At 41.4% G+C, this 17,615-nt stretch overlaps 1 protein-coding gene across 2 annotated transcripts; it reads left to right on the plus strand.

Moving 5' to 3' along the window:
- Positions 1-250: 250 nt before the first annotated feature.
- LOC145500365 (catenin delta-2-like) lies at positions 251-16,072 on the plus strand. Of its 2 annotated transcripts, XM_081479879.1 has the most exons (16): positions 1,070-1,263; positions 2,210-2,260; positions 3,314-3,334; positions 4,834-5,021; positions 5,443-5,599; positions 6,017-6,040; positions 7,535-7,664; positions 8,173-8,293; positions 8,542-8,610; positions 8,694-8,741; positions 9,253-9,528; positions 10,695-11,039; positions 12,026-12,176; positions 13,330-13,465; positions 14,653-14,749; positions 16,038-16,072. In XM_081479879.1, exons 4-16 carry the CDS (start codon positions 4,908-4,910, stop codon positions 16,065-16,067), a joined length of 1,698 nt encoding a protein of 565 aa, XP_081336005.1. In that variant the 5' UTR covers positions 1,070-1,263; positions 2,210-2,260; positions 3,314-3,334; positions 4,834-4,907; the 3' UTR covers positions 16,068-16,072. The 2 variants fall into 2 exon arrangements, with proteins under 2 accessions (XP_081336004.1, XP_081336005.1); XM_081479878.1 differs by lacking the exon at positions 16,038-16,072 and having other exon boundaries at positions 251-1,263; positions 14,653-15,063.
- Positions 16,073-17,615: the final 1,543 nt, after the last annotated feature.

Genomic DNA, 17,615 nt, shown 5'->3' on the forward strand with positions numbered 1-17,615 from the left:
CATCTCTGCAGATTATACAGTAATCATGTCAGGGACCCTCAAGGTCACGGGTAATCATGTCAAGTTGGCGCGCTTTGTGTTGCTTGCCGTCAGTGAAGAAGCAAAAACATGACTTTCATTTTTTTCGTTCAGTGTAGAATAAAACAATTATTAGATTCAAAATAATCAAGGTCTCGGTAAGGGTTATCAGCCTCAGTGAAGAAGCAAAAAAAGTATAGCATAATATTTTTTGTCAAGTTGTAACAACGTTAAGTCTTGAAATGAAGTCTGGGAAAGCTAGCTAAATTGTCTCTTCTGCGAGTGTGAATTAACCAGGGCAGGGGCGCCGATTAATTTCATTCCGCCCTGATTGGAAAGGAAAGAAATTGTTTAGAAAAACTCCACCATGGTTGCCACAGGTCAGGAAATAGTCAGGGGAAAATTCTTCAAGGTCAGGGAAAAGTTGGGGAATTTTATTTTGGGTCAGTGAAAGTGGACATTTTGAAGAGAAGTCAGCGGAGGAAAATTGAAATAATTTAACGCGGTTGATTTAATGCTATTAAGGGCTGGTCGAAACGTGGGGTAACTGTGATCTCAACAATATTTTTCCTTATTGAAGAAAGAAAACTTGTTGAAACCTTATCAGTCTAAATGAACAAGTGAACAAGACGGCTGTAAGTCGAGGCCAGAAGCCGCTACTAGATCTGACATTTTGTATTTATTTGGTCAGGGAAATTTGATTTTTATCAGGAAAAAGTCAGCAAAAAGTCAGGGAATTTTAAAAGTGAGGCCTTTGTCAACCATGTCTAAGGCCGCGTCCACACGGATCCGGATATTTTTGAATCCGCAACTTTTTCTTTCCGGATACGGCTTCATTCCACACGCATCAGGCGAATTCGGCAGCGAATCCGGATATTTTTGCTACGTGTGGACGGGGAAATTTTTGAATCCGGAGAGAAAAAATTGCGGATTCAAAAATATCCGGATACGTGTGGACGGAGCCTAAGAAAAATTTGTTTAAGACACTCTTTACTTATCCTCCTCGTGTTGAATTGTGATGTAATAGTTTTTCTAGTTTATCTTGACAACACGGTTTCTCAATATTTGTTGTACAGCTCGAGCAGCTGATTATTGGTCATGATAACAAAGGACAAGACCCTGCCTGGTATTTGGATGAAGTAGATGTTGACATCCCTGTGCGAGATGAACATTATAAATTTAGATGTGGCGGCTGGCTCGGGGGCGACCGACCTGGTCAGCGGAAGGAAGCAGTTCTATTCCCAGGTATTTTGTCGATGCGCCTGGCGATATTCCTGCTAGATGAGCTTTCATTTATCGACCAATCAAAATAGACGTTAGGGACTCTACTAAATTTAGAAATGAGAGGGAGCCTGGGGAGGGTTGCAAGTAAAATTACTCTCTGATTTTCCTCCCTCAAAATTCATGGAAAACATAAATTGATCAGCTAATGTGAATCAATGCCGATAGAGCGGAATGGTTATGGAGCCCGACGTATGTGCTTTGTTGTATGTTTTTGTTCGTTGGTTTGGCCGTGCATAAAACACAATACATTACTTATGTGTGAGGAACTAGCCAGTAGAAATGTTTCGGTGACGTGATTCATGCATAGTGTTTGAGCATAGGACATATGATCGTGCGGGGTCGTCCTTTGACGTTTACTGTATTCGTAACCATTTCCGTCTTGTTCTCTTGATAAACCATTTTTACCACAATTGCTGCTAATCTCGCAATCTGATTGGCTAATTTGCCGTTGTCGATAAGAGTCCATACCACGCTGGTCGCGTCAATGTGTCGCGCAATGCCTCTTTCAGCTCGCGCTCTGAAAAAAACACTTTCTTTGACGTTGATATTGTGGTAAAAAACAAATCGAAATGTGGTTTAGCGTGGTCTGCACTCTTATCTACAACGATACGCGTCAGCACAGTGGCCACAATTTGCTGTGGACTCACGAGGCGCACATTTTGATCACTGTGATGACGCGTACTCGTTGTCGATAAGAGTACAGACCACGCTAAACGACGTCCGATTTGTTAATTGGAAATATTAAAATTCTAACATGGCGCCGAGGCTAAGGAGAGAAAAGAGAAGAAATAAATTATTCATTCATCAACTGTTACTTGTTTTGTTTTGTTCTCCTACGTCTCGACGCCTGTTGAATAGTGTGACAACATTTTAACGGAGCTATTCACCGTACTTTGTTTTATTGTAGTGGATGACATTGAAGGACCAGTCACGCCCATTGATGTAGAGACTGTGCAAGGTACTTCATGCTATAGTATTGTTGTGTCGCATGCCTCCATAGAATAGAGAACAGTAGCAGCATAGAACTCTATGCTGAGAGAGTTGAAGAACTGCGAAAGCGTTGACAATTTTAAAATAAAATTCCAGGCCCTACTGTTTGACAAGTTTTCAAACCCATGAACATATAGATTTAAATTAGAATCCTATTAGTATTAGTGTCATTCAAGATTATAGTTTTGTAATTTTGATTCTGAAAAGCGGCAGTAAGTATTTTATTGGAGTAAGTATTCTAATGAAGTATTAGTATTAGCAAACGATCACGAATATCGTGCGAGGCCGATTAAAATTAATGATTAACATCAGTTTTGTTGTTCGTATAGTATGATCGTCCGGGTGAGGGTAGTTCTGAAAAGAACTGTTGTTGGTGACTGACGTTTCGACAACCTGAGCGGAAGTCATCTTCAGAGTCAAGTCACTTGACTCTGGAAGCGACTTCCGCTCAGGTTATCGAAACGTCAGTCACCAACAACAGTTGGAAGTTACTGCGGAGGTCATCTTCAGAGTCAAGTCACTTGACTCTGGAAATGACTTCCGCTCAGGTTATCGAAACGTCAGTCACCAACAACAGTTCTTTCCAGACCTACCTTCACCCGGACGATCACACTATACGAACTACTGATTCTTCTGGGTTCAAACCATTGACTGTATCACTTTTGTTGTGGGAAGTTGCGCTGCGCGAAGTGGGCGATCTACTTGTTTGTGACGGGGAATTTCTTATACTAGACAGTCGAAAACGCGCGCTTTGTGTATTTTCCTCGGAAACTATTTCCCACTACCAAATTTCAAATAACAACTCGGTTTAAGAGCGATTTCGCGAAAGGGAGAATGAGACATATCTTGGGAGTATGATCGCAGGCGACTGTTTCCGCAGCTTTTTCGAGTTCTTGCAAGCTTTGATGATCGTTTCTATGACTCGATAAGAACAGGGAGAACTTGTTTTCTGGTTCTTTTAGTAAAAACTGCGAGAAATTTCTCGGATCTTAATCGTGACCTTCTCCGTTCTAATTCACAGAATCCGGAGCTGGCCTTGGCGGTAAGACGTAGTTCTTGTTTAGCAGTTCCTATTTTTATTGTAACTTGTTAGTCGATTAGTGAAATACCCAAGAGATATAAGTGGTCTTGCGGCCATATTTTTCCTCACGTACTTTGTGACTTCTTGCTAGCTGGACTATACTATACAGCAAAACTGGGGGTTAATGGCAGTCTTCAGAAGTCGTTCTTTTTTATCATTGTCTCATCGTTATGTTCTAAACATAAGTGAGATGATAAAAGTGAAAACTAAGTAGAAATATTTTATTGAAGAATTTCATCACGGCAGAAAAGAATTGCAATAAATCTCTTGTCGTGGGGGGGGGGAGGGTGAGGTGCAGGAAGAGCTGGTGAGGAGCGGTAAAGCTGTTCAGTTGTGTCATGATTGAGTGGCGACAAATAGATGTGCTCGCTGAGGAAACTACGCAGCAAATTATTTAGACATTCAATGTAGACGTGTCTTAGCCACAGATAAGGTGCTAATAAAAGGCTAGAAGATGTTTTGTGCTGACAGAAATGCACCGCACGCCACGGAAGATACGCGTACACAACAAAAATGTAATCGCTGTTTCACCAGCGTTCTTGGAAGAGGGGCGGGGCGGGCGGGGGGTGGGGACGGGGACGGGGACGGGGACGGGGACGGGGACGGGGACGGGGACGGGGACGGGGACGGGGACGGGGACGGGAACGGGAGAGGAGTCTTGTAGGATTTTTTTTTTTTTGTCTCCCTATCTCCCGACCAGTACTGTCTTCGTTAAAACGGCTGGTAATTGAACCTAAGAAAGATGGAAGCAAGGAGATTCACCGTGTATTTATAATGGTAATAGGACTGAGTGGTGTTTAGTTCGGTCTGTAATCATACGAGTGATTAACAAAGAGTATTATTACAGACTGAATTGAATGACACGATGTCCTGTTACCAAGTAATCATAACAATTACAATTTCCCACAAAAGTAAAAGTTTCATTGCAAAAAGAGCTTTAAATAGTCATTTTTAAATAGCATAATTATAAAATATGGAGAACAACTTGCAAAATGGCTGTCAAGTCTCTTTCAAAGCAGTCACCAGAGACTAAACCTCCACAATTGTACAAAGTCAGTCTCTTGAATTGATTACTATAGTGATTGTTATCAATGTTGTGATTGGTGGATTTAGTGGAGAGGACTTAAAATGATTGGCTCACGTAACATTCCGATTACAGGTGTCCGATTACAGCCAACTGTCCGATGACATTGTCCGATTACAACTTTGCAGATTAATTAGAGCAAAATACAGCAGTTTATGCACCAATCACATTTGAGGAAATTGTAATTGTTATGATTAATAATGAAACAACTGTCTGCTAAGTTCCGTACTTAAGCACTGTTTTGGTTCGTGGCGCAAGAAGAGCAGATTGCATGACGAAGCGTTCGTTAAGTAGCTCACTCAAATTATTGTTTTAGTTCAGTTTTTGCATCCAAGTTATTCATTTCTCGCTAACATTTCTTACATATTTTCATCAGACTCGGAATATGACGTGGAATTCAAGACAGCTGCGGAGGAAAACGCCGGCACGGACGCCAATGTGTATTTCCAAATGATGGGAGAAGAAGGCAAGAGTCAAGAGATCGAGCTCAAGAACAAAGGAAAAGGATACTTCAACAGAGGACAGTTGGACAGATTCAGGATCAGGACTGAGGACGTGGGACGGGTAAGTGAACACGCGGGGGGGCGGGGGGGGGGTGGGCGGGGGAGGGACTCCCTTATACGAGCTATATAGTATGTGCGGCCCTAAAGGGTGCGGTTGTTTTAGCCGTTTTGGTCACAAATGGGGTTTCGATTTTGGCCACTTTGGTCTTAAATAGGGTATGGTTTTTGCACTCTAGTCTTGAATTTGGTGGTTTTTTTTAGAAGAAGTTAGTTTTTTTATCATCATCGATAAGACCATTGACAAAAAGACCTTCATTATAGGCTTTCTATTCCTTGACCTATTTGCCTCCCTCCCTCCCTCCGCCCCTTGCGTTCTGCGTTTGCTGTTTCGCTAACGTTCTTTCTTTGCTCGAAAACACTACAAACATTCTACCGCTTACAATAATCTTTGTTTGCTTTTTCTCTCCCTTTTCCACTTACAGTTGAAAATGCTGCGTGTAGGTCATGACAATTCTGGCTCAAATTCACGATGGTTGTTAGATAAAGTTGTGATCTATTCGCTGGCCCGTGGTGAACGTTATGTGTTCAAGGGTGGTCGTTGGATCGGCGGACGAAACAATCAAATCGATCTACCACTGGGTGAGTTGTAGAACCGAGAAATTATATATTCTACTTTGTTTTATTGGTGTATTTTTCCGCGCTGCAGTACGTCAGGGGTTCGAAAAGTTGCCAATCGATCCCCGTTCCTAATTCGCTTATTGTTTCTTTGGGAAGTTTCTTTTCATTTGGGGGAAATTTGTTCATCGCCAAAACAAATGACTTATGAACAGTGAGACAGCCTGCTAAAAGCGCAGGTATCAGTCACAGTATCGAAATAGCATCTCAACGATGCTGTTGCGGCATTGTAGGCGTTTAAAGTGGAGAATATGTTGTAGTTTTCGTTGTTTGGCGTGGTTAGCAAGCAATGCGTGGCTGCCCAAGCTTTATGTCTGTCATTTAGTGTCGTTATATTACTGTACAAGATTTAACCCGTTTTACTTTTTTCACATCCTTCAGATTCTTGGAACATCGGGCAACTAGGTCTGTATAAGTTATTTCCTGCATTGCTTTGGTTTAACTCTTGCATCAGTGCAGTTAAAGCGATGCATTAAGTTAGGAATACGTTAACATACGGTAGTATGTCCCTCCCTCCTAACACTCCCCCCCCCTCCCACCACCTTGATAGCCTCACCTTCCCTGTCTCTTCGTTTGTCCCACCTCCCCCGGTGTGGTCATACTATAACTAGCGACGTTCTGTTTAGTGGCCCGCTTTAGTCCCTCTCTTTAAGGTGGCTCAAAACAGTTTCCAGCATTAAGATTTTGATTGGTCATTAGAACCACTCTTTATCACTTGATACTACAATCATGGTATAAAAAAACTGTCCAATCATTGGTGAACACGTGGTTATCATTTTCGTGACACAATAGGTTACTGTAGCAACAATATGATGCGGTAAAAATATCCTTAATTACAGCTTTGGGGGCTTATAATTCACAAACGGCACGGTGAAATTTTTTTTTTATATTGCAGGATAAGCAGGATAAGACGTAGCTTTTGGCAAAGTTTAAAAAAATTATGTACTTAAAGTTCAGAGCCACCTGAAATTTTCAAATATTTAAGATGGCTCTGAACCCTATGTAAAGAATCTTTTTAAACTTTGCCAAAAGTTGCGTCTTATCATGCTTATCTAAATCTAAGTGCTGGAAACTGTTTTGAGCCACCTTTGAATAGTCACTCGCAGACCTGCAACTGATCAATGGCCAACTGACGTAGCAGCTCTTCCTGCGCTTGGCACCAGTGACCTGTTGTTGACTGCGTCTTGTGCACGCGCAGAGATTGACTCATTAGGGAATTTAATACTGAAGACTATTGCTTTACGGCTGGACGATTAGCACTGGGTCGAGTACGAAAGGTTTGGCGGGAATGGTACTGCTTGCTAGATCCAGCTCTTTTCGTAACAATCTGGAACCCGTAAAGCTACTGGCAAAATTTAGCGGACAAAGTAGTTTCTGGTTATGTTCATAATGAACTTGCATGCTTCCTTAAATTGATATTCAAGTCTACAATACTGAGGTGCATGGAAAAACAGAAAATACAATCCGTATTGAGCACTACGTAAAACTGACGTAAACTTCCTGGGTCTTACTTCTCACCGTTGCTGGATGACGTCAGGAGAAGCGAACGCACAACAATAGGTTCCATGCCTCTCCGAGCAAAATGCGTAGTCACAATCCGGACTGTGCTCTAGAATAGCCCGAGTGCCACAGGCGACTGACTTTTGTCTTCGGGCGACTGGAAAACTCACTTTTTTTCATATAAGCGCGAGCACTGGGCACCCAGGATTTCATGGTTAGGAACGTTTGGGCTCCGTAATTTTTCTTACACCACAGCCTTGTCACAATCGTCGAATCCTAAATTCTCTATTTATGAGTTTAGCGTCCACTTGCCATAATATTTGAACACTGATGTAATTTTTACTGTTTTTGTTTTTGTTTCATTTTTTCAATCCCATCATCTGATTATGTTCCTTTTAGTTGGTCAAGAACCGGATATTCCAGATCTTATTGATTTCATGCAGTCTGGAGATGAACTAAAGATTATCAACGCTGCCAGATACTTGCAACATTTATGTTACAGTAAGGAATCTGTCAAGGACAAAGTCAGGTATTTAGTGGAGAATGCAATATCTACCATTTATTTCATCCATCCATGATTGGTTTTGGGAATTTTATAGGTGCGTTCTTCGATTTAACTCAAGATTCCCCTGAAAAAGAGACAAACAAAACAAAGCGACGATTCCGCAGAATAAACCAGAGCCAATATTTACTCTCTCAAAGATAACACCCAACTCAGTACATTGCAGTTTGATCGGAACCTAAAAGCATTTGCGTTTAGACAGCTTCGGTGCCAATCAATTGAAAAATCAACTGCAAACAATTTCTCGATCTGTTTGAAGACACACTTGGCCAGGTCACAATCGCAATACTTTATTCAAGAAATACAAATAACATGTTAAAAAAGATAAATACCTCTTAGTTTGCAATTAGATTAAATCTTGTAACCGTGATTTCCCACTGATCCCTCGGCCTGGCGGACAACTGTTGTCTTTTTTCTTGAAGCTGTTTGGACTTCTCAAAAATTGTTGTTTCTTTTTGTTGTGTTTATTTCACAGAGAGCTCGGTGGCATTCCAGTTATCGTAAGACTGTTGAGACATTCAGAATGGCGTGTCAGATATGCTGCCATCTGTCTTCTGAGAAATCTCTCTTTCAGCATGAGACACGACGCCAACAGAGTAAGACAACCACTCTTTTTTGTACCTTTATAATTCGTATTAACATGCCGTAAAATTATGACATGTTTATATGTTCATTCTTTTGTGCCCAGACGCAAAGTGCCTTCCAAATATAAGCCGACCATTTTCGAGCTCGAAACTTAGTCCACGAAGAAGTCGGCTTTTGAACAAACATCAAGCCGAGGCTTTCAACATTTGGATGTATAAAAATCCATTCACTTTGTTTGAAACTCTGTTAATTTTAACAGTTGGCTATCGCTGATTGCGGTGGAATTGAAGTCTTGATTGAAATCTTACAGGAAACCGAGAAGACAGAGGTAAGAACAGTTATCGGATACTTGTCAGTACTTTTTTCAACAACCATGTATTTAAGTTCTTCTCTTATCTCTTTTCCTTCTAGTACAGAGAAGCAATTTTGGGCGTTTTATGCAATTTATCGTCTGTTGAGGTGAGTTAGTGTGTTTTATTTATATGTTTGTCCTTGTTATCTGACTGTGAATTAAGAAAGGGAGATTCTGTGGCCCTTGGGTTCTGAATTGAGCGGTCACACGGAATTCCTCTGAGACAAGTTTCCCATCTTGTAATAGAAATTTGTAAAATGCTGTGGGTAATCTGCGATGGACTAGCATCCCACCCAGGGGGGTAGGGAGGGGTTGATGCTACAGAGACTGTTGTTAAGGCATGGAAGATGTGGGCCTCTGCAATAAAGAAAGTCTGAAAGATCTGCGGATGACCTGTGTCCAGATACATATTCTACGTTAACCGAGTCCTCTTTTATGTTAACTTTTTCTCCCAACAGTGGCCGATTTGTTTTGTCTTAGTCTCTCTCTGGCTCTCATCAGGGGCAGATGTTTTTTTTTTTTTCGTGAACGTGAAGTAAACGGTCGCCTATTAATATACATTTCTCAAAGCTGACCGCGTAGTACAGGTCTGTTAATTTTGTGTGCTTTCTTTTTCAGTCGCTTCGTTTAAGAATTCTTCTCGTATGTCTCCACATCATCGTCATTATTATCATCATACCTTACTCCGAGTGGACAGCTGTAGCGGCTCGAGGCCAGCCGCCAGTCAGGACCGAACCCTGGGCAGCGGTACTCGTCCATGCCACCAGACTCGTGCGCAACCTGTCTTCAGCCGGTACTAGGGCCCGGCAGGAGCTCAGGGACGAGAAAGACTTGGTCGACTGTCTGGTGTGGATTACTAGGGTTAGTGTCAAGAGCGAGCATTACGACAACAGGGTAAGCTTCACTAAACTAGCCTATCGATTGCAGACAGCTCGTTTGTCTCAAATACATTTATAACCCTATCAGGAGTCCAACTAGAGTTGTATCTATATCAAGCCTATTTTCTCTGTCACCCAATTATAAATAGCCAAATCGTGAGTGTACCTAACAGTTAAGTTTTCTTACCTCTTTTTTTTTGGCATACTGCCGTATTATTTTCGGAGGAAAAATAAAAAAGAAGCCTTCTTTTAAAAATCGTATTTGAATTTTACTTAAACAATTAGATTATTCGATCTCAATTTCTATGCGTGATAGTTGACGCGCCCTCGTCAATTATCACTCGATAAAAACCTCGCGCTCATAATCTAATTTCTTATTAATATAAATCTACTAGCGTTCTATCACGAATGCCGCTCTCTGATTAGCTAAGCTACTCACTATCTATTCTGTGATGGATAGTGAGCCGTAGCGTAGCAGTGTGCCCTTGTTAACAAAATGACGGCCGCTTCTTGGCGTTTTCGAAGTGTATGTGAAGAGGATTTAGATGAAGTTTGAACGACTAATAGATTTATACTTATACAATTAGATTATTCGCTCTCGATTTCTATGCGTAATCGTCAACTGTCACGCGATAGAAATCTCGAGCTCATAATCTAATTGTTAAATAGAAAACTCGTGAAGATTTGAGAGAGCTCGAAAAAGCTGTGGAAAATCTCGCCTACCGGCTCGTATTCCCACAACATTTCTCGTTCTCCCAAACGTCCACTGGTGTTTATAATATATCGATAGAAAGAAGGAAAATTTACTCCCCTAATAGCGCGTGCTCTCAGTGGCTACTTCGAGGTCGCATGACGTCTAACGGTGAAACACTATCCCGCTGAAGTCCTTGAGCCGGCAACATTGTAAAATCTATGGCATCAGAGAGAAACAGTGCGCTGCTATCGCGAATTATGACCGAAGTTGCGACCGCCGTATTCACATTGGGTCTTCTAATGGCTTTGCTGTTCAGGGGAACAAATCACTTTGAAAAACACCTAGTTTTCTTCCAGAGAATCTCTCTGTTTCCTGATAGAGAACTGATGGTAGCATTGAGATTTCAGGGAATCAAAACTGTTAACTGAGCACTGAAGGAAGAATCATAAATTGTTAAATATTTCTCTTTCACCTTTTTCTTTCCCCAGTGTCTTGAACATTGTGTGTGCACGTTAAGAAACCTGTCATACCGGCTTGAAAGCGAGATTGACAGGGACCGTTATGACGACGCTGATGTGGATGTGGATCCAGCAGCTGTCAAGGAACAACAGAGCCAGGGCTGTTTCGCAGGGTGCGGTGGCAGGAAGAAGAAAAAGGTCCCTAACGATAAACGGCCCATGGACCGGCCGAAGGGCCCTCCTCAAGGAGTGGAACTACTTTGGCAAGCGCAGACAGTTCAACAGTATTGTGTGCTTTTACGTAAAGCCAAGAACACTGAAACGTTAGAGGGATCGGCCGGGGCTTTGCACAACTTGACGGCTTGCTCGTGGAAGGTGCGTAGTTTTGATGTATTTAGCTAAGATAGAGTGTATCTAATACCTAACGGGGGGTAACCCAAGAGTTACGTAACAATTTCACAGTCCAAGATGTCGACATTTTAAACTGCTGACTTGTGTGACTTCTTGTTGCTCATAAACAATACTTGAAGACGAGTAGCAAAGCTTATTTAGGACTGATTGAGTTGCGTTTTATGTAGATTGTCATCGTGAAAATATACAGAAGGAGAGCACTCCAACAATTTACTTCAGGCTATCGGACGCGGGCAACGAGGAAAGGGGGGGGGGGGGGCGGGGGGATAAAGAGAGCTGATCTTCGCTGACTGCCTCATTGCCTTGTTCGTATTTTGAGATGGGAGTGTCTTCCCTCTCTAAAAGCTATATTGGCCTCTACTTCGCCAAATTGCGGTGTGATCTATGAGCTGCTTTAGTCTAGAAATTGGTCGTAGATTTGGCCATTTTGGTATCGCAGATACAGGTTTTCCCACTCTTCATTTCTACTCTTCGCACTGAAATAAAATAAATAACTCAATCCCTTAAAAGCTTATATGTTGACATAGTCATCAAGATAGTATCTTCATAGTACACAGATCTTCGCGTTTTCCTGTGGCAATCGACAGGAAAATTACGGTCGATATTTACAAGGGTCGGTATCTGGAGGCAGCGTAGCCGAGTGGTCAGTGCGTCGGACTCGCAATCCAGCGGTCCCGGGTTCGAGTCCCGCTCTGATCACTACCTGGATTGCTTTCACGGTAACCCCGAGTTCAAATCCTCGACCACGCTTGTAAATAGCCAACTGGTTTGCCTCAGGCCAGTGGAGATTCTTAACAATGTTATGTCCAATCTGAATCATTTCTTTAGGTTGTTTACTTGGTCCCACTAGCTTTTGTGCTACAAACACATCCGAGGGTAAATAAAGGTTATTATTGCCGTCATAATATTAATAATCTTATGGTACTGCCACTGTCTTTATTTACCGACAGTGGGCGATCAAGATCCGTGCAGACACAAGAAAAGCACAAGCGATACCTCAGATAGTTGAACTTTTAAGAATCGATTACGATCCAACAATCCGCGCGGCCGCCATTGCTCTTCGCAACTTGTGTGTCGACCCGGAAAACAGAAGAAGTGTTGGTAAGTATTTTCTTTCACATTATACTGCATATGTAATCTGTTTAGACCTGAAAACGATAAATATCATTATACAGTGTAGTCACCATCTGTCTTCTCATTGGCTAAAAGCCTACGGTTAATTCTGGGAAACAGCGCAACCTACAGATTATTCACTAATCTGCTAGCAGATTAGTGAATAATCTGTAGGTTGCCTGCGCAATGCATGATTTCCAAGAGCAATGTCAAGTTCACGGACAGCGAAGTAAGAACATGGCTTGTCGGAAATAAACTGTGTTCGGTGCGATAATGCGTTTGTCGTTATTTTCTTTAAAACAATGTGTAATAAAACAATTATTAGATTCGGTTTTTGTGAATGACATCCGAAATAATCAAGGTCTCGGATAGTGTTATCAGCCTCAGCTGAAAACACTTACCTCGACCTTTATTATTCCGGATATCACAAAAACCTCATTCAATAATTGTTTATAAAGGAATGAATTCAGGAAGCCTTAAAAAATAGTCTTCCTTGCTCCGTGCAAATCGTGTTACAAGTTTACCAGCTTTAAAGACGGAGGTAGGGAGGTGTGATGGCGGTTCAGGTTCGAGCCCAGGCCGGGGCCATTGTGTTGTGTATTCGGGTAACCTCTAGGTTTGTTACGGCTTCTCAGCTGTGAAAAGTTTAATGCGACCCACAACAGTAAGGAAATACTGTGTGGCACAAAATTCTTTGTTGTTGGAATTTTCACTTTCACGATCCGTAAAAAATGCTTACGCAAAAAATAACAATAATAATGAAACGAAAAAAACAATGTACTCCACACTGAAAACGAAAGTCGCTTTCCATTCCGGTTTAAATTTCCAAAATTTCCGAAATTTCCAGTGGCGAAAGGGACAGCATTTTCCGGATTTTTCGGAAAAGAGGACAATTTCGCGAGTTTTGCCCAAAATTTTTGACACGAATCTTCGTTCCATTTAATTTTCCTGTCGCAATATTCGGTTGAGTAGCTCGCATTTCGAAAATTCAACAACTTTCCGGAAACTTTTGCCCTGGTTTCAAAAGTTCCGTTATTTTTGGTCAAATGGAAAGCGGTCGACGAATACTGTACCAAAACGACAGTAAGACGTCGGATAATTTTCACAGCTCTTTAAACATGCACACACTTGTGTTCCTCAGGCGAAAAAGCAATAACACACCTGGTGTTCAGACTCCCAACCGGAAACGAGGAGGAGAGACTGGTGCAGGATCCAACTGTAGCCTCGCTTCTGTGTGCCATTTTCCAGCTCACGAACAAGAGTGACAAGAACTGCAAGTGAGTGTTTGTTTGTTTGTTTTTGTTTGTTTTTTTTTGTTTGTTTGTGCTGCAGATCAGTGCGGTTTTGGCGATTTTCAATCGAGAGTTGTAAAACCAAAACCAAGGCAGTTACATAGTTCAATCGCAGCCAACATGAACAAGGCATGCAATGAACAAAAGAGGGCTCGAAGCAGATTCAAGTAGCCGAGCAGAGCGCGGGGAAACACACGTGATCAAGTCGCGTCGGTTTGGTGGTTCATCTGATTGGTTGAATAGGTAGCGAGGGTCCTTTATTAACCAATCACTCTTGTAAGTTTTCTCTCAGAAAAATGAGCTTGTATAATATCTACTCTTAAATTCGAGAACAAATAATATATATGTATGTGTATGTATAGTGGAGTAAAGCCAACTGAAAACGATTTTGGATTAGTTTCGACACTCGGTTGAAAATCACGCTCTACTGCTGTCTTCACAGTTTTAATTTCATTTGCCAATGACTACAAAGCTTGTTTGTGTTTCACATTGTTTCATTTGGAGAGCAACAGTTTTTGGATGTTCTTTGACGAGCGTTGCGCTTGTTGTTCTCATACTATGGTCAGGTGATGTTGAATGTAGAACTTGTTGTGAGTTTTGTTTCTAATCAGAGACCTTTGGTTGTAAGTTTACGACTTGAGGGCTTGCTTTTTGTTATTTCTTGTGGTTGTTTTTGGCGTCTTTGGAGATTACAGTTGACAACTGCCGGGAGCGTACGTACATTGTGCTAACATTGCAATATTGTGTTCCCACTAATAATATTTACAAAGTAAAGTTAATTTCTGTTATGCCTCGTTCATTGTTGACTCACCCAGTCTTCTCCATTCTCTCGACACCTTTATTTATACCATGCCAGAGAAAATACAGCCAATCAGAATACAGGAAAGCCGTTGTATATTCCAGGGTCTTACAACCAACTTTCCCATGGTGTACTGCGCGTTTGTCGCATTGACTGTGTTGCCGTCTTCTATGGCATGGTATAAAATAGTTATGCAACGCTCTCTCGTGGTATACCATGGAATAACCCACTTGTCACTTGTATTTTCATGGTATACACACTCGCCTATAGGCTCGTGTATGCCGAGAAAATACTAGTGACAAGTGTTATATTCCATGGTATACCACGAGAGAGCGTTACATAACTAATATATGGATGGTCATCTCTGTTACAGATATCTGCGTAAGACCAAAGGCGTTCAAAAGATAGTGAAGATAGCGACAGATCAGAACAAACAATACTCGCCTCGAGTCATAAAAATAGCTAACCAGGTAAGCAATGTCAATCATTCGATCAAGCTCGGTATCTAACACACTGTCTGATTACAGGACGCTATCCTATTCAGTTGGGCACTGACACAGACCGGAAACAAGGCTTACGAATTCATTTCTGAAAAGGAATTCAGTGGGTTTTGATATCACCCGTCTCAGTTTTTTAAGAACGGGGGCTACGCTAGCACTGTTTCCTGTGGCGTCTTATGCTGTTACCTCGCGCGCAGTCAAATACTCAATGAAAATAGAGGTTCAACATGGAAAATGATTGTCCTCAAACGTTCAGCGAGAAAGTAATCTGCGCTATATTTATGTAAGCAAATACAGGACTTTTTCGTCTTTGCATAGCCTCATCTTTACACGAGGAGATTAGGAGAATTCGAGACATTTGTGCAAACCTGAGACGCAGTCTAGTGTTCGTATAACACGAGAAAAAAGTCCCCTGTTGCTCTTAGAATTTTTTTTCTTATCACAACCGTTTTTACAATAACCGCAGAAATTCTCGCGCGCTCATTGGCTTATTTTTATTGTCAATAAGTGGACAGATAAATGGATTTATGATTTATACGTTCATTTATTAAAAAAAAAAACAGTCGGCGTCAATTTTTCACATGACTGTCCTGTTATTGACAATGAATTTTGCCATAACATCGTCAAAGTAGTCTGCGGATCACAGCGCATCTACTTTGACAATGTTATGTCGAAATTCATGATCAATAAGAGGATTGACGCATGAAAAACTGATGTCAATTTGTTAAGTTGATAATTAGCTCTTATTAACCGAGCAGGAGGTCTGTATGGGAGAATCTCTCATAGAGACCGACTAAGCTCGGTTAATAAGATGTTAATAAGAACAACTTAATTCGTTTAATGTAACTGGTTTCTATTGGCTGACATTTTGCTCGCGAACGGCGATGGGCTGAAATTAATTCTGCCAAAGTTTGCTGGTCCTCTTTACTTTTTTTTGTCATCAGACTTTTTGGCACAGCCATAAATAAATATTTTTAGAAGAAAATAGTCAATATTTTTGTATTCCAGTTTGCAACTTTTTCACCGCAAAACATTACCGGTCTAAATGGCGGTCTAGATCGGAAAATCCAGACCGCTTTCAATATCGATTTCAGCCAATAAAATTCGTGAATTCAGTAGTTCCCAGTCCTTGTGAGACACAGCGATATAATAAATTCACATCTAAACAAACCTATCGACCAATGAAAGCGCGCGCACGCTATCTTAAAATATGACAAGAGGCAACCAGCTTGATATTCCAGTTATCTTTTTGTTACAGGTCTTGAACAACCTCTGGAACCATAGTTAACTACAGCAGCAAATAAAGAACGAAGGATGGCAGCCCGATCCTAACAGAAACGCCGAACTAGCTCGAGCGCCGATGGACTACGAAGCTACTTCTCTCCCTCGAACACCCGACGAACGGAACCGAAGAGATCCGAACAATAGCCGGTTGGAGAGCGACGACGATCAGTGGCGAAGCGGAAGTCGTCGTCGGGAAAACTGGGGAAACGTCAATGGCGAGCCATCAGGGGGGACTGACATCTCTTCGGAATCAGATAGGCAGCGCAGCTGGAATGAAAACTTGAATCAGATCCCCCCTCCGTACACATCAGATGATAACTATTCCAGGGGGAGTCGCTCACGGGATGACCTCCCCATGGAGGTGATGTCTACTTCGTCACGACCGTCAGCCGCGAATTCAGCGCGAGACGAGAACGACAATCCGAGTGACAGGACGCTCAGGTTAAAAGACAGTGGGGGAGGCGGCGTAGAGAACGAGGACCTGTGGGTGTAATACAGAGGGGGGGAGGGTGCGTTACTGACACAGGAATCAAGTTATGAACGCAAAAAGCTTATTTTAAAAGCCTCTCGCTTCTATTCATGAACAGCCTGACGATTTGACCGTGTAAATACTGTTTTGTTTCCCGTTACAAAACAATGGGAAATTTTTAAAATAATTGGCAGGAAGGTGGTTGGAAAATGCTTGTAACTAGTCTCTTCAGACGCTATTCAGTTGTCGGACCTCAGACAACAAATTATAATAACCTCTGTTTATTTGTTAACTATTTACATTGGATTTATCGCACGTGAAATTTCACGTTTGAACTTATTGCACCGCAAAGCGATCAGTTCCTGATCATCTTTTGAAATATTTTTTGTAGAAATTATTTCCTTTCGAAATGATACCTGCTTCATCAACTCGTTTCTAGTTTCTATAACCTCGCAGTTAACTTAAAATATCTTGCCTTCTGTGACTTTTCTCTGAGTTCCAGAGTTAAGAATTAGCGCGGCATCAAGAAATTGTCTTAGAATTAGACCAATCATCACACCAGCAAAAACAAACACCGAGATCGAAAGCAAATAATTCAAAAGAACAAAAGTTGATTGGACGTACAATGTGGCGTCTACTTCATACGAATAAGATTGGAACTTGAAAAGTGTGCGACGTTTGATGTCATGATCCAAGGCGTGTGATGTATTAATGCTTTTCTTGCGGGTCTTGCTTTCATTCCAGTGAAGTATTTTTGGACTAGGCAAGTTGAACTTGTGTGCCCTGTAGCAAGCATTTTACAAAGTGTAGCTTTTATATATATTTGTTATCGTAGCATATTGCATGACACAAAAAGATTTGCACCGTTCTTAGACAAAGAAAGTTCTTTGAACAGAGCGAAATACAGCAAAGAAATTCGAAAGTATCCCCCTGTAAGCTCTTAGCATATATTTTAGATAGAAAATGGCTGCATTATTTCGACCAGTCTTATTGCTGGGGCATTTTATGGCATCGATAATATTTCTGATTGTATATTGTGGTTTGTAGAACGTTTTTTTCTCATTAAATCGTCTGTTAATATTC

Source organism: Orbicella franksi, chromosome 10 (assembly GCF_964199315.1).
Source record: "Orbicella franksi chromosome 10, jaOrbFran1.1, whole genome shotgun sequence".
NCBI lineage: Eukaryota > Metazoa > Cnidaria > Anthozoa > Scleractinia > Merulinidae > Orbicella > Orbicella franksi.

Coding starts and splice junctions, on each gene's coding strand:
- LOC145500365 (XM_081479878.1), top strand. CDS start 4,908: ATGATGGGAGAAGAAGGCAAGAGTCAAGAGATCGAGCTCAAGAACAAA. Junction 8,611..8,693: donor AGGAAACCGAGAAGACAGAG/GTAAGAACAGTT, acceptor TTTTCCTTCTAG/TACAGAGAAGCAATTTTGGG. Junction 11,040..12,025: donor TGACGGCTTGCTCGTGGAAG/GTGCGTAGTTTT, acceptor ATTTACCGACAG/TGGGCGATCAAGATCCGTGC.